Below are 16854 nucleotides of genomic sequence, written 5' to 3'. Positions count from 1 at the left end.
GGTGCGTAGTAGCTGCGTGGCTAGAAGCCACCCTGAAAAGCCTATGCATAGTTTTAAACATAAGATATATTTTAAAGCGATAAATTAAAAAGCTAAAGGTAACAATGACAGCAGCAGAGACTGGTATTCTGAATATGGTAGGTCTGTTTTCCTCCATCATTTGAAACTGTTAATTAAATTAATTTAAACTTACGCTCATTCAATGTAAAAGGGGCAGGTGCTAGAACTGTAAAAACAACCTGTTTTGGCCATGAAATGCCTCATTTGGTCAATGTGCTGTAGAGGCTGAGTGTGGGACTGCTGTTGCTGTAGAAGAGCATGGAAGTGTGCGTGTGAGGAGCTATGCTTTTTCTTGACCTTTTAACTGAATGATGAGCCTCAAAGCAGGCGACAAAAATGTGACTTCAGTGAGGTCACTGGTAGATGTCACTGCTGCAATGAAAATCGCGTTTGCTTTGGTTTAGATATGATTTCGGAAAACGCTCGGCTTCACGTGGACTGGGAACTAAGGAGTTTTGGGAATCGGCTGCAGATCTGAAGGGGCCGGGAAGGTTTTCACGAGCTCCCCGTGGCCGTGCAGAGGGAGAGCCGAACGTGTCCCCCTGGGCGAAGCATGGAACGGTGACACCAGCAGCTGCCCCAGCCTCCCCGCACCCAGTTCATTCGTGGATAGAAGGTATTCAAGTGTGCAGGGCACACTCTTGCTGTATAGATGATGACTGAAAGGTGGAGATAATTTTATTCCTTAATTCTCTGGGTAAAATGACTTTTAATGTAGAGTTAGTGTTATTATTTAGTCTCCTGCTTTTTGGGTTATCAAAGTGCTTTCAAGAAGCCAGTGTAACCTTTACTCTGCCCTTTCTAACCATAGTCCGTACACATTCAGCTCCAATTATGGGAAGGTTTAGATTGGATATAAGGAGAAAGTTCTTTACAGAAAGGGTTTTTGGGCATTGGAACAGGCTGCCCAGGGCAGTGGGGGAGTCACCATCCCTGGAGGGGTTTAAGAGACGTGTAGGTGTGGTGCTTAGGGACATGGTTTAGAGGTGGACTCGACAGTGTTAGGTTAACACTTGGACTCAGTGATCTCAAAGGTCTCTTCCAAACTAAATGACTCTATGGTTCTATTCTATGATAATCTTTCGTCTTTATGGTAATTGCAACAGAACGGGTTCCTCCCTGGACAAAAGAGAAGTCAGGATGAGTTTTAGTAGTGACACCTGGGGTAACTACCCCTTTTGTAAGAGTTATGTGATCGCAGTGTCTAATGGATAAACAGAGTGACTTTTTTCCTTCCTAAAAAACCAAATCTGGGGTAAGTGCAAGGCACACACCGCTGCAGACTTTCAGAAAGGATGAAAACGCCGGCCCTCTGCGCAGGACCGAGCTTCGCCCGCAGGAAACCCCGAGCAGGTCACACAGCACGTGGGGCTGGACTCAGGGAGCAGATTGATGTCCCGGCGCGAATGGGGCCGTGTCTGGCGCTGCTGCCCGACCTCCGGCAGGAGCCCGTGCTGGGATAAGGGCCAGGGGCTGCGGAACAGCGGGGCTGAGCGGGCTCAGACTCGAGATCTCGTCGCTTTGCCTGCCTCTGTTCTGCTTTTCTTTAGAAAGCACACAGGATCCCAGAGTGTCAGGGGTTGAAGGGTCCTGGAGAGCCCATCCAGTGCAATCCCCCCATGGAGCAGGAACACCCAGATGAGGTTACACAGGAAGGTGTCCAGGTGGGTTGGAATGTCTGCACAGAAGGAGACTCCACAACCCCCTGGGCAGCCTGGGCCAGGCTCTGACACCCTCACCAGGAACAAGGTTCTTCTCATATTTAAGCGGAACCTCCTGTTCCAGTTTGCACCCATTGCCCCTTGTCCTGTCCCTGGTTGTCACCAGCAGAGCCTGGCTCCATCCTCCTGACACTGCCCCTTTCCATATTGATCCCAGGAATGAGTCCCCCCTCAGTGTCCTCTTGTCCAGCTCCAGAGCCCCAGCTCCCTCAGCCTTTCCTCACACGGGAGAAGTAACTCAGCCTTACTCTCTAAGTTAGGGATAATGTTTCTTCACCTCACTGGGGCGTTTTGGGAGTAACTAGTTAACTAGTGCAAAGCATTTGCAACTGAACAGCGAAGAAAACATCAGCGTAGACTGGACAAGCGTCATTGTTCATGCAGCGTTGTGACCATTCGTTGTGGCTGGGGCCAGAGCCCCACGCCCAAGGGCTGAGGTTAAAAGGAATATTGCAGGGCTCCTTTGCATGCACAGCACTGTTGGTGCCGTGCCACAAACGGGCCGTGGGGCAGCATCTGGTGACGGGCTGTGTCACAACCTCATATCGCAACCTCAGTGGGTTACATCAGGCAGCCTCTGCCTTGCTGCTCCGTGACGTTCGAGAGCCTTTGGTTGTTTTGTGTTAAACACCGCGGGGTTTAGCATGGAACTGATGATACAGATGCAGCTGGAGCTTTGCAGGAAAGCGTGCAGATAAGGCCTCCGCCCCTTAGATCTTACAAACCGGTGCCTTTATCTTCTCCCGTGGACCTCGTTAGATGAAGTAATGCGCGGAATTCTGGTTTTACAGCAGTGACCCAGAATTCCCCACTGGGTTAGGCATAAATCCACAATACGCTTCCATGCAGTTTCTCACTGCAGAAATGCTTTTTTTGGCTCCTTCGCACGCCTTAGTCCTGCACCACTTTCTACCCAGGAGGAACTCCGTGACTTTCGTACCGACTGGCACCCAACAAACCAGCAATAAGCAGGAACACGAGGTACCAGCCCCACTTTTAAAGCCGCTGGCACGTGTCTTTGTAGGCTCAGTGACATTTCTACACTGTACCCTGATAGCGAAGCAACATCTATTTCCTCCCTTGCCCTTGGGTGAAGATTGGCGAATTAAATTTAGTTATAGAAAAACAACCAGTTATTTAAGAAAGATTTGGTTTTATCTAAACCCCTTTCCTTTTGGACACTCTTTGGATATCTGATTTTTTTTTTAAATCTTTCCTTTCTGGAATATCCAACCTGCTGGGAAGCAAATGTATCTGAGTCCCACTGATATTATCTATGAGCTTCACACGGGAATCCTTGGAAAGCCCAGCAGCCCTGGGTGATCCAGGGGAGCGAAGGGGCTGGTGGCCTCTGCAAATCCAGATTGCGCTGGAGCTTTTCCACCCAGCGTTTTAGAAAGCAGCAGGAACCAGTGCTTTCGCACTAGGAGTCAATTAAAGAAACCCAAATTATTGCCATTTGAATAAACAATTATTTCTTTTTCACCCTCGTGGAAGCTTGTTACGGCGGACTAAAAGCCAGAACTAATTAAACGGTCTGATAGCATAAATCATGTCAGAAGTGTTTCATCTGGTTTAATTAATTCTTGCCAGAAATCGCTGCTACTCTCAGCATACGCGGGCTGATTATTTTATTATTAATTTCTTTAACAGTTTCCACTTATCCCGTGTCAGAGCTGCTGGGATCCTGGCTCTCCGCAGACCGAGCGCGAGTGTTTACAGAAGAACCAGCGTTTAACCCCAGAGACACGCACTGCGCCAAATACCTTGGAGGGCAAGAAATGGGACGTTTCAACCTGAGTCTAAGGGGATTCTTTTTTAACTGCAGGATGAGACAAATAAGGTACACGCTCTTTGGTCCACCCTGCTGGTTAACTCTTGAGCTGCTGGTGACAAACACGGCGGTTGTCACCATGAGGGTTGTTGCGCCCAGGACTTGAGCATGGCCTAGGACGCGGTTTTGGGGTCCACCTCTAAGTGCCAGCAACCAAAGCCGGGCAGGGCTTGGCAAAACTAGAAGTTCCTCCAGGCTGGGGACAAAGAGCAAAGTTGTAGCTGCTTCTCGTGGTGGTTTTGATTATTGCACGGAAAGCTGTGATGTGTTACGGCGTGGCTCAGTGTTTTGGGTTTGTTTGTTTGTGGGTTTTGTTTGCTATTGGTTTGCTGGTGTTTTTGTTCATGTTTAAGGTTGTATCACGTAAAAAGGAAAAGGCAAAAGGGCGGTGGGAAAGGAGCCCCGTGCAGGGCTCGCGGGCTGGGTCCTGCCCATGTAGGAGCTGCTGTGGATCATGTTCTCAGGGACGTGGTTTAGGGTGGACTTGGCAGCGTTAACAGTTGCACTCAATCTTAAAGGTCTTTTCCAGCCAAAACGATTCTATGATTTTACACACCTGTGTCCACGCAGAAGTGGGAACCGCCATAAACACAGCGTTGAGCTTGGTAGTCTTTGATTTCTACGTTTATTTCTCACTTGGTACTGCACTAATTGCTCAGCCAGAGCTGCAGCTGAAGGGCTGACCACAGAACCAGCTGCAGAAGTCCCTACAGCGGGAGGACACAGGTTTGCCCTGGGGACTGCTGCTGGGGTGGAAAGACCAGAAAAATAGGAGAACAGCATTGTTTTCCATCTGGCTTTCAGGAGGACAAGTGACGGGCTTTAAAGTTTAAAATAGCACTATTAAAGCGGTATAAAAATGTACATATTCAAGACATGTCAGTAAGATGGGACATTGTCACAGAATAATGGGTGCTAGCTAGGCAGCATTCAAAGTAGGACAAAAAGAGGAAGACACTCACTGGCTTCTCAGTTTCCTAGGGAGCAGAGAGTGAGAAATAAACAAAGCGGGATGGCACAGCCCTTGTGAGCGCAGCCCTGCGTTTGGCTCTGTGCTGGGTCATGTTCCCAAATGTTTGCTCTGCCTGCGAGATAGTTTGAGATAGCACAGGCACCACGGCCTTATTGGGGCTCCAACAGCCCTGCTGGTGTTCACTCACAGCTTAACTCTTGAGTGACCGGTGCCCGAGGGAATCTCTGGCACCGGGAATTTCTTTGGCAGGCACATTTCTCACTTTTGAATATTTATGGGAGAAATATTGTGTGGTGAGCGCTCCCGTCGATCGCAGCCGTTCACAGGCAGCAATCACGGGGGTGTTTCAAAAAGATGGATCCCAATTTGAAACTCTCGCTGCTTGAAATGGGGTCCCCCCATTTGAAACACCCTGGGGGTGCATGTGCCCAAGTGCTCCCCTTGGCCGCATTTCAGAGTCGAGCTTGGAGTTGTTTCATCCAAGAAGCATTCAGACATTATCTCCTTCGTTTTCTTCTTCGATCAAAGCAGCTGAGAGCGAACTGTAAAACTGTTTTGCTTAGTTTGTTGCGTGTTTTGGAGCTGTGTGCGGTAGTAATGGGCATGCCCCTTGCTCTGCAAATCAATCGTTTAATCACTTCGCTAGTGATCATTTAATGAAATATCCAGCCAGTTATTTTGCTTGAGGTTTCTTTGTTTTGTTTTGTTTCTTTTGCTCAGCAGATAAATATTTTCCTTTTCTGAACAAGCTATTTTCCCCAGTGTCTGGTTTCCATTTTCAGGGAGCAGTCAGCCAACTAACCACCCAAGTGGCCAGCGCCCATTCCGCCCGGCTGGGGCGACTGTGCAGCGTGTGCCACACGGACCCCACACGGCAACACCTTGTCCAACCACCGAAAGGAGACAGGCGGAAGAGGGCACGTGACAGCAAATCCCATCATCTGAAGAGCCCACGGAGACTCTTGAGAGGAGGGAACGTTCCTCACACGTCGTACACAAAAGCCCAAAAGGCGATGAGTGACACTTCCCACTTTCATTGCTTTGGGAAGACTCAGTGTCATCGCACATGTCTCTCGTTTGCCACGAGTGTTTGACTATCTCCCCACAGAGACTGAAGCACCAGCTCGCTCTTTACCATCCTCTGCCTCTTAATGATCAATTATTTTTAATTGGAGCTTCTTGCATTGTGCCGAATCTTGAGAGGCCCCCGTCAAGATCAGGACTCCAGCAAGGTGGGAACAGAACCAACGCGTACATGGGGACAATAGAGACGTGATCCTATTTAGAGAAAGGCCGAAAAAAGAAACGGAGGTGGGGATGATTGATTGGAAGAATTTGCAGAGCACGGGCAAGTTTGGGCAAAGTGTGAGAGTGTCCTGACCCCGGTGCGGTGCCCGTCCGCTGGCACACGCTGCTGCTCGTTCCCCACTGAAATGTCGCTGTCTGTGCAGAATTACATTGAAGGGCAAACAAAATAGGCTGGTATTGGTACAAAGAACTTCACCAGCTCAGTAAGATGCGGCCGGAGAGGAGGCTGAGAGGTGGAGGCTGTGAAAATTACGGATATCGTGACACAGTCCTTCACGGGCTTATTTCCGCGTATATAACTTGTTTCTACACCTTTAACGTTGTCTGTGTTCAAGTCATGTATCAAGTCTGAGTGGTGAAATGCTGACCAAAGGGCATTTTATTGACAAAGCCAGTTCTGATGAAGATCAAGAACAGTCATTTCAGTGAAATTGCTGAGATTTTTCTTTTTTTTCTGAGAAATGTTTACTTTCAGTCCTGTTCTGAGAGGTTCTGTTTAAGATTTGATTCAGATATTGCCGCAATATCTTTATGGGGGAAGGTGAGAGGCACGGAGTTAAAGCGTTAACGCTGTTAGTTAGTGTGACTCAGTTAAACCTTAAGCAATGTCAAAGGCAGAAAGGAGATCCCTGTCTGCGCCTTCATAACAAAGCAAAGCCATCCAGTGACTAATCCATCTCAGCAGATAAGGGATTTCTTCCCAGAAAAGCCACTTTCTGGCTCACAGTAACCATCAAGTATGGTCTTTTAAATCTTGCAGCGTTCAGCCAGCCCTAAAAGCAGAAGGTCAGGGTGGGATCTGGGCTGTGGAACCAGCTCCTTCCGCACCAGCTGCGCTCTGCCCGGGTTCTTCACCTGCCGTGAGGGCTGTTTCTGCAAAACCCAGCGGCGCATCGAGCGTCCTCAGAGGGCAGGAGGTGCGAAGGAGCAGCGAGGAGCCGTCTGTCCATCCCGCTGCTCTGTGTGCCGCTGCAATGCTGCGTTCCGCACGGGAAATGCCGCCCAGGACTGTCACATTTTGCCGTTAATTACAAAAAAAGAAAAAAGAGAGGCGAGAGCGTTACAAATAAGAAACGCTCTTTTCATCATGGATTAAATCTTTACATTTAGGTTTTTTTACTCTTTCTAAAGACCGAGTTTTGCTTTAGATAATCAAAGCTGGCTTTGAACTAGCTCACACAAAAAATCTTCTTTTCTTTAAAAATAGCCCTATAGATATATATACATATCACAGCCTTTCATTCCTTTCATAGACGGTTTCATTTTCTGTGAGAACGTGGAAGTTCTGAGCGATCCAGAGCTCACGCAGGCACCGCAACAAACACGGGCAACGGGGGCCAGGCACGCTACTGCAATTAACACCGGTGTTTAATTAGCAGACAGCTGCGTTGCGCAAGGGCCTTTTGATTTTTCTCTCTTTGCCGGGATGTTGATGCAGATTTACCTGTGGCGGTGACTCGGAGCTGTTACACTGGCGCTGTATGGCTTCCATAAGAACTGTTGTGTGTTGGTGTGTTGGGGGGATGTTTGAAGAGGGACAGCGGGGATGTCACGGGCCTGTCGGCACCAGCGGTGGTCACAGCGTATAGAAAATGAGAGACAAGGGTATGGGAGAGCACAGGGTGGCCCAAATCCTGCTCGCTGCTCCGCCCAAGCACCCAAATCCATTTTGTCTGATGATTAATTTCTAATTACCTCGCTTGCATCTTCATACCCTCTCACCCTTCGGATCTGAGCCCTGGCTGGAGACCCCCCTGTGAAAGCCTATGCCCAGTTTTGCACACACCGATAACATATCCCAGTGGTCTTCACTTGGCATTCTCTAGAATGAGACCTCCTTGGAGAACATCAGGCTACGACCAGAGGTATTGACACAAGCCCTGTTCCCATCGCGCTCAGCTCTGCTCTGCGTGATTTAACTTTACAGCTCGGGCATCGTTCTAGTCAAAATGTGGTCGGTTCTAAGCGGGGCATTTGGGAACCTGCCATGCGCTGTATTTATTCTCCCAATCCTATATTATCCTGTGCGGTGTTGCAGCTGCCAAAACCACACGCTCGTGTTGGCATGAAACAATTATCCTGGTTTATATAGAGCGGGCTTGGCAATAGCCTATATTTCAAGGAGCAGTCGCAGCGCTGAAAGATTCGGGGTCGTCTTTCTTTTCCTCTCCAAGCAACAGCCTAAATTTCTTTCAGCTGGATTCATGGTTTGCTGCTGCTATTCCTGAGCTCCAGAACTGTGAACGCCTGGTGTTTAACTTGCCTGAAATAATACTTTCTTCTAGAATGTAACACAAACGGCTCTGAAACTTGAGAACCAGTGTTAATATAGTTTTCGTCAAAAATGTAGTATATGGTATAAACTCCCACGGATACTGCTCAACAACTATTACTTGCCAAGGTCTTGTGAACCAAAACCCCCACGCAGAGCCAAAGGGGAAGGGTAGGAAGCGTGTCTTAAACCTGAAAAAACGTTAACTGAGAGCAGGCTTAAACATCAGTCAAAGAAAGAACGTTTTTGCAGCAATTAGAAAAGGCTGGTGAAGGGTTATTTTTTCCAGACAGCTTCACAAAGAGAGTTTTTAGACTTGTGCTCCGTTCTGAAAGTAACCACGACTTTGTTATCGGAATGGGGATGAAAGATTTTTATTCCGGAAGGCCGGGCACTATCGCTACTTGAAATTCTCCAAATTGTTTCCACTGGGAGCAAATTGGGTCTTGATGCGAGTCCCAGCTGCTTAAAAGTGAGCACCAATCGCTTCTACTTCACACCATCGCTTCTACCTCCACAACCATCCAGCATCAAATTTCACATAGAATCTCAAATTTTAAAAATCAACTTAAATCCCAGGATTTGGATCATTTTGCCTTAAGTGCCTTTAAACCCAGAAGTACCTAATGGGAAATAGTGGAATAAAAGCATTCAGCGCTAGTGGTTTCTGGTGGAAACAGAGATATTCCCTTTCGGATATGAGCCTGTCCCTTAGGTTTCAGCGTAGCTGTAGTTTAAGGAGGAAAAGGGTGACGAACCCAGCGAACAGGCTGAGGAGACAAGCTGGAAACTGTCCCCATCTCACAGGTGCAAAATTCTGATTGTAGCAACACAGCTTGAGCTCTAAACATTCATTTCAGCGTAAAATAACGCAACAAACTAGAGCATTCCGTTGGAGCTATCAGCTTTCGGATGACTGTGATAAGAAAGAATGTAGGCTGCAGGCTAGTTATTAAGATTAAAGTGAAATTCACCTGAACAAAACCGGAGACAGGAAAGGTGCTGGGGGAGAAAACAGGCGGTTGAAGACATTGCGAAGGAGCTAGTGCTTCCTTGCCAGAGCAAGGGTTGAGTTCCCAGCCTCTGTGGAATGGGAACAGACATTACCCCTGCTTTCCAGATAAGGGAACTGGTTTATCAGCTCCTTCTTGGCCCAAGTGAGGGCAAAGGGCTGGAGCGGGCTCGGAAAGGCCAGGCTCTGCTAGGCCAGGCTCTGCTCGGCCAGGCTCTGCTCAGTGCTTTCACAGCGTATTCACCCAAAAGCCTCTTCCAGCTCCTGCCCCCCTTTCTATAACCTCCCCAGTGGCTGAAAGAACGTCATGGGAGCCCTTGTATTACAAATTATTTATTTAGTGATCTGTGCATGGGATGAAGCAGGGCCTCATACAGACCTCCAAACCAATCAAGTAGAAACATAAATACATATTTTCTTACAAAACCAAGATTTACAAAATATACATACTGCACTTGTCTTACACCTTTGTGGGATTTTATTTTTTTGTTCCACGTGCACATTATGAAAAGACAAAACCCCCAAGCCCTGCGAGGCTGCAATCACACACACGTACACTTATAAAAACAAGCCTTCAGTGAATATAAAGTAGTATGCAAAAAAAAAAATAGAATATGAACAAGTCAACATAAAAATTTCAGAATAGAAAAATCCGTCACATTTTAAAAGAAAACGATGCGTTTGAGGATGGAATTTTGGACCGTCCCTGCCAGACGTGCTCAGTGGGATGTTCCTCATCAGCTCTAGTTGAGCTGCAGCGAGGGGGCTCCTGCTGGTGTGAACCCCAAACCCTGGCCCCTCTTGCCCCGGGAAGGGACAAAGGGGCCATCGCGAGCCAGCCGTTCCTCCTGTCCCCACCTGCAGCCGGCGCACCGCAGAGCACGTTTATGGGGAAAAATAAATCGTATCCTTACATATTTCAATGGCTCTTGTTTTGGCAGGTGCTCTCGGTTCTTGCCCTCCAAGTCTTGTGTTTCCTTCAGCTTAGAAAAGCGACCCGTACGGAACGGTGGGGAAACATCCTGCCTTCTCCTTTTCTCATAAAAGGAATGTTTATTTCTGCGAGCTCCTCACATCCAAGGGTGAACCTCAACGACTTCTTTTTGTTAGTTTGCCCATAAAAACCGATCCCATGCTTATGCCTTTCTACATAGAAAACACTTTTGTTTCCCCCTTTGTCTCCTAGAACAAAGGCAAGGGGGAAAAGCCTTCTGCTGAAAAGCAAGAAGTCATTTCTTTTCAGGGTGTGGAATAGCAACCTCCCTCCTCCTTCCCTACAGCAGCAGCAACAGAATTCTCCCCCTAAAACCAACGCAGACAGGTACAGGGCTGAGGTACAAAGGACCCGGTGAGCCGAGGGGACGGGACCCGCTCTGCGGTACTCACGGGCCGCTCCGCCGAGCCGGGGCCACCCCGCCACGCGCAGGGTCTGGCTGCTGCTCAGAGCTGCCGCCCCCGCCTCGGCCACAGCCAGGCGGGATGGGCTTAGCTGGGCCGGGTTTTGCTCCTGCACAGGGGTAGCGGGAGAGACGGGTGAGGGGACTTCTTGTGAGTGAAGGGCTCTCCAATCCCACCAAGTGGCCTCTTTTGCAGAAGCACCACTGGACACAGTCTGTCTGATCCTTTAAGCAAGGATATTTTTCTTTTTCAAGCTCTCTGGGAGGAAGCAGAAGTTTGGCGAAGCCTCCCTTCCTCCCTGCTCAGGGAGCCAGCGCCCCCGTTCTCAGCGTGTTGCGGCGGAGGGGCCGGGGGCTCATACCGCCGTCTCGCCTTTGCTGCCCGTACTGAGTCTGTGGTAGAAGCGTCGCCAGGACTGAAGGGTTTTGCCAGACCAGATCCAGAAGCCGGTCGTGATCCCAACAATCATGGTCATGAGGTACTTGATCATGAAGACCGTGAAGTCCGGGCTCATAGGGGCAAAGTGGCTGGGACAGGGCACAGCGTAGGTTTTGCAGGTCTGCAGGAGCCATGTCTTCTCCCAGGTGCCACGGAACGCCTGCTCGTAGAAGTAACACGCCAGGACAATGGTGGCGGGGACCGTGTAGAGGACACTAAAGACACCGATGCGCACCATCAGCTTCTCCAGCTTCTCCGTCTTGGTGCCGTCGTGCTTCATGATGGTGCGGATGCGAAACAAGGACACGAAGCCAGCAAGCAAGAAGGAGGTGCCGATGAAGAGGTACACAAACAAGGGCGCCAGCACGAAGCCCCGCAGCGAGTCCACGCTGTAGATACCCACGTAACACACCCCGCTGAGCACGTCCCCGTCCACCTGCCCCATGGCCAAGATGGTGATGGTTTTGACGGCGGGCACGGCCCAGGCTGCCAGGTGGAAATACTGGGAGTTGGCCTCGATGGCCTCATGGCCCCACTTCATGCCCGCGGCCAGGAACCAGGTGAGGGACAGGATGACCCACCAGATGGAGCTGGCCATGCCGAAGAAGTAGAGGATCATGAAGAGGATGGTGCAGCCTTCTTTCTTGGTGCCCTGGGCCACGGTGCGGTAGCCGTCCTCGGAGAAGCGCTCCAGACACACCACCCGCTCCTCCAGCAGGAACCCCGCGGCGTACGCCACCGCCACCATGAAGTAGCAGCCCGAGAGGAAGATGATGGGCCGCTCCGGGTAGCTGAAGCGGCGCATGTCCACCAGGTAGGTGAGCACGGTGAAGAGGGTGGAAGCGCAGCAGAGCACGGACCACACACCCACCCACAGCCGGGCGAATCGCACCTCCGCCTCCTTGAAGTACATCAGCCCGTTGGGCCGGGCCGGCTCGCAGGGGGCCCCGCAGTCCCGCTCCCCCAGGAACCGGTACCCCAAGTACGGGGGCACTTTGAGCTGCCGGGGGCAGGAGAAGGAGAAGCCGGAGGGGGGCTGCGGCGGCGTGAGGAAGTCGGGAAGGTAGCCGGCCGTGGGGTGCGCAGTGGCGCCCCTGCCCGCCGCGCCGCCGGGCCCCGGAGGGGCGTCCGACGTGTTCTGCCCCACGCAGATCTCACCCGCGCCGTGGACGGGGAAGTTCTCGCAGCGGAGCCGCTCCGGCCACTGGAAGCCGAACTTGTTCATGAGGGCCTCGCAGCCCTGGCGCGCCCGCTCGCAGAGGGAGCGGCAGGGCGGGATGGCCTGCTCCAGCACCGTGCACACCGGCGCGTACATGGAGCACAGGAAGAACTTGAGCTCGGCCGAGCACTGCACCTTGACCAGCGGGTAGAACTGGTGCACCTCCAGCCCCGCGTCCTCCTGGTTGGTGTGGCCCAGCAGGTTGGGCAGGATGGTCTGGTTGTAGGCGATATCTGTGCAGAGCGGGATGGAGATGGGCTGGCAGAAGCCGTGGTCCGGCACGGAGATGCCCTTCTCGCCGTGGTACGGCTGCGCCGCGGCTCCGGCCGGGGTGCCCAGCAGGGCGGCCAGCAGCGCGGCCAGGCCCAGCCAGGGGCAGCCGCCGGCGGCCGCTCCGCCGCCTCCTGCTCCGGCCCGCATGGCCGGGGCCCGGGCAGCCGCGGGGAGCCCTTCAGAGCCGGGCGGCGCGGCGCCCCAGGGGCATCGGCGGGGCCCCTTCCGCGGGGCGGGGGCGCGGCGGCGGCGGCTCCGCAAGGAGCGCGGCCCCCGCCGGAGCGCCGCGGCTCTTCCCGGGCTCGGGCGGGTGGCGCTCGCAGCGCGGCGGCGGCTCCCCCGGCGAAAGTTTCCGGAGCTGCCTCTGCCGGAGAAGGCGGCGGCGAGGCAGGAGAGGCGAGGCGGGAGAGGCGTGCGGAGCCCGGCGGCTCCGGCCGGCTCCCGCAGGGTCCCGCGGCGGGGCGGGGGCGCTGCTCGCCGCCCGGCTGCGCGGCTCCGGCGATTGAGGTTACGGCTAAACGGATTATTACCGCGCCCGGCTGAGCCGTGTCTTTTACTCCAGGGCTTAAGTAACTTTTAAAATCCAATTACTGGCGCGATCCTCCCCGTGGCTCGGCTGGGCTCCGCTCCCGACGGGCGCCGCTGCGGGCTGTGCGTGCGGGGCCGCCGCGCGGTTCCGTCCCTCCCGCTCCGCTCCCGGCCCGCGGCCGCCCCGGCACAAAAAAAACACCCATATACGCGCGGGCGCGGCGCGGGGCCCCGCCCCCCAGTCGGCCCCATTCACAAACCGCGCCGGGGGCGGGGTCTCGCCACGCCCGCCCGCCAATCCCCGCGCAGCGCAGCGCAGGGGGCGGGGCGGGCGGGGAGGAGCCCGCCAATCGCAGCGCAGGGAGCGGGGCGATCTGGGGGAGGAGCCCGCGCTGGGCTGGCGCGGAGGGGGGGAAAGTTGCGACGAACTTTTTCCCATCCCCGGCGGGGCGGGGGCGGGAGGAGCCGCCCCGGGGCCTCCCACCCCCTCCCGGGGCCTCCCACCCCCCCGGTGCCTCCACCCCCCCGGCTGCAACCCCCCGGGTCCCCGCCCCCCCGCGCTACAGGGCAGAGCCGGGAAGGGCGCTCGCTCAGGGTGGCCCGAGCAAACTGAAATTAACTGGCTGCTTTCTGAGCGGGCTTTGAACGTGCTGCCTGTGCCCAGCGTTATTAAAAAAGGATTGGAAAAATAGGCGGAAAAGAAAAGCTGTGCCCGGGTACGTCTGCAGAACGAGCTGATTTTGCGTTGTGGGGGTGATGGTGACTGCGCGCTCACCTCCCCCAGCGTGGGGGCTGGTTTGTTATCGCAGCATGGCCGGCAGAATAAACGCTTTATTCGTGCCGATCTGCGCTGTAGCTGGGGGGAGGCCGCTTTTTTTTTTCCGAAGCGCCCAGTGTTACCTAAGCAAAAAGGAGAAATGCTAAATCCCCGTGTGCACTGCTGCAACCCCTTAAGGACTCGCAGAATAAAGGCAGCAGCTCGTCTCTGGGAGCCCAGGTGGGATGAGCAGCCAGACGAGGGGTGTGTGCTGGGACGGGAGCGAGCGGCACGGCCCGGTTTTGAGGTGCAGCGCTGAGCTGCGGGGTGCTGGAACCATTTGGCCTCTGGAACACGCGGGCAGCGCGTCCTCGCAGCCGGGAATGCCTGGAGCTGGATAAAAGCCCCGCAGCAACCTTCCCTCACACCACAGGCAGGCCAAGCATCATCCAGCTTGCCCCATCCCTCCCCTGTTCCCGTTCTGAACTTCACCCCACCAATCTGTCCATCCTGCAGGGCTTTTCAGGAGGGTTTGGCCGGGACCTCCAGCAGCAATTGTTGGACTAATGTTTCCCATCTCCTCTCCTGCTCCTGAACAATGTGTCCTCATACCAGCAAGACCATAGAGCTTCAGCATTTGTCACGTTGAGGAGAAGCCGACGGTTATAAACAGGCTTACTAAAATAAAGTTACTTCTCTAAAAGTGGATATGTTTTTTTAAAAATAGTACCGTGCCCTCCAAAATATGCACGGGCAGGACTCGTGGCTGCAGCGGTTGCTTCTGGGAAAGAACCATCTTTTCGTCAGTCTGGGTCACAGCAGTTTGCGAGGGCCTTAGAGGAGCTGCAGTTTTTCCGTTCGTTAAGGCTCGTTATCTGAATTCTGCACTTTTCTGCACCTAGTGACTAAGCACGTTCGCCTAAATCAGCTCCCATGGTATAAACTTGTCTACCCTATTGTTTGTTCTTTGGCTGTCACTAACCTTCAAAAAGTTCATTCTTTCCTTTTTGTTTTCACCCCATCCCATCTTTCTCTACCGCTCCACGAGCCGCTGAGTCACCTATCTGTGATAATCACCCTATTCCTCACTTCGCCTGACTTCATCTGCAAAGCGTTTTGTGATATTTGCGTGGAAAACGTCGGATGAAAGGAGACGCGTCACTGTCAGGCACCGACAGCGCAGAGCAAGCAGAGCAACCGCAAACTTTCTGCCCCGTGCTTCGCTCGTTATGATTTCTGCGCGTAAGGAGACAAGTTCGGAGCTATTAAAATAGCAATAGGGGGAGAGTGAGAGAAGCTGTTTGTGCTAAGGAATGAGTGGCAAGATGCTAACTGGGTATTTATTTACAGGCCAGGGCAGATGGCATCTGCGGTGCCACCGCTTTCTACCGGTCCCATTTGGTGGAGTCGTCGTTCCCGACCACGGCACGAACGACAAGCTGAGTGGGAGCGTTGGGATGCGCTGGAAAAGCTGTGTGGTGATTGTGCTGAACGTAACGTGGAATCAGAGTGGAGTAAAAGGAGGAGGAAACAAAGAAGTGGAAGGGTAGGTAGAAAGGAAGAAGGCAGGAGAGCTGTGTCCCAGATTACTTCTTAGGGAGATAAGGAGTGAGCGCACTGTGTGGAATGATGCTGCTGGGCCGTCTCAGGCAGCAGGAATGTGCAACAGGATTTACTGAGATGGAGGAAGAAAGTCTCTTGGGTGTTACCCAACTTCAGGTTTGTGGGGACGCAGTCACTGAGAGAGGCAATGGCAGTCTCAGAGCAGCAGATCGAGGCCTAAGAAGATCTCAGGCTGCTAAGCCAGCCTAGGACATCCTGCCAGCTTTCAAACAAACAGAAAAAGCAGCAGCAAAATCCAGGATTGTGGAGCACAGGTTGCCCCGAAGCGTCGGGAACCTCCGTAAGCAGCACCAGCCACGTTTCAAAAGGCAGCAAGCAGACTTGCACTGGCCTCCTGTTTTCCCCTTGATCTAAATTCGCGAGTGTTAGACTGCAGAATTACTTGAGTCTCCTGCCAACGGGAGGGATTCTCATCCGCGGGCAAGCGCAGGCACCGCGCTGTCAGCCGCCAGGACAAAGTGCCGCGGCCTCTCAGGAGCCATCTGTCCACGCCACAGAGCAGTTCCGAAGGTTTCCTCTCCGAATCTCCTGCCCACCAGTGTTCTGCCATGCCTGTTGGCGATAAACCTTCACAAGCAACGTGCTGGCAAGGCCGAGGTAGCAGAAGAAACGTCCGGTGTTGTGTCGGTACCAGCTCTGGAGCTGCCTGCCCAGGCTGGTGTGCACGAGGAGGGGTCGCTAGGAGCAAACACTTGTCTGTCTTTCCACACATTTCAAAATATCGTTTTCCTTGTTTCCCATCCCATCTGATAGAAAACTCTTCCCATGGGAGGAGGGACAGCAAAGCAGCCCCCCTCCCCACCCCACCACTTGCTGGGGCTCCCTGGCTGTCCTGCCTGGCACTGCCCCCGGTGCAGCCACCTCAGTGCCACGCTGGTCCCGGTTCCCTCTCGTCAGCTCTGCGTTTGGCAGCGCACATCACATCCCGTCTGACGTGATCGGGCAGGCTGGCAGCTCCCAGCCTCCCAATTCGCACTCCCCGCAGTGGGGAAACGCCGGGAGCCCTGGGGGGGGAAAGATGCATTGGCCTATTTTACATAACGATTTGCATAATTGGAAATAAAGTAAGTTCGAGCTATTGTATCTCCTTGAATTTCTATCAGCCTGATAGATTACACTAAATTGCATCTTGTCTGAGCTCACCAAAGAAACCTGGTCTGCCTGTCCCTGGTCTTCCGCCTTGCCCTCCCCCAGCCTTCCTTGGAAATTAGATCGGAGACAAAAGCGACTGATTGAAAAGAGCATATGGGGAGGGCACAGGTGACAAAAGGAAGGGGACACTGCTGGAGGGGATGCGCTTTCCCATAGCGAGAGAGGTTAAATCTGGTTGCATCATGGATTTGTAAGATAATTATTAGCTTATGAAGTAGCGTCCCAAGGGATCTGGGGAAGCTCCACTGCCTTCCACATTTACCACCCAGTTGCAGAAAGCATTAGG

The 16854-nt window shown here is 52.9% G+C and overlaps 1 protein-coding gene across 1 annotated transcript; it reads right to left on the bottom strand.

Moving 5' to 3' along the window:
* Positions 1 to 10933: 10933 nt before the first annotated feature.
* Positions 10934 to 12655, bottom strand: FZD7 (frizzled class receptor 7; the record flags this gene model as incomplete). The annotated part of the gene is made up of 1 exon (XM_080347182.1): positions 10934 to 12655. One exon carries the CDS (start codon positions 12653 to 12655, stop codon positions 10934 to 10936), a length of 1722 nt encoding a protein of 573 aa, XP_080203308.1.
* Positions 12656 to 16854: the final 4199 nt, after the last annotated feature.

This window comes from Nesoenas mayeri, assembly GCF_963082525.1.
Source record: "Nesoenas mayeri genome assembly, chromosome: 6".
Classification (NCBI taxonomy): Eukaryota; Metazoa; Chordata; class Aves; order Columbiformes; family Columbidae; genus Nesoenas; species Nesoenas mayeri.
This window is presented reverse-complemented; position numbering and strand designations above follow the sequence as displayed.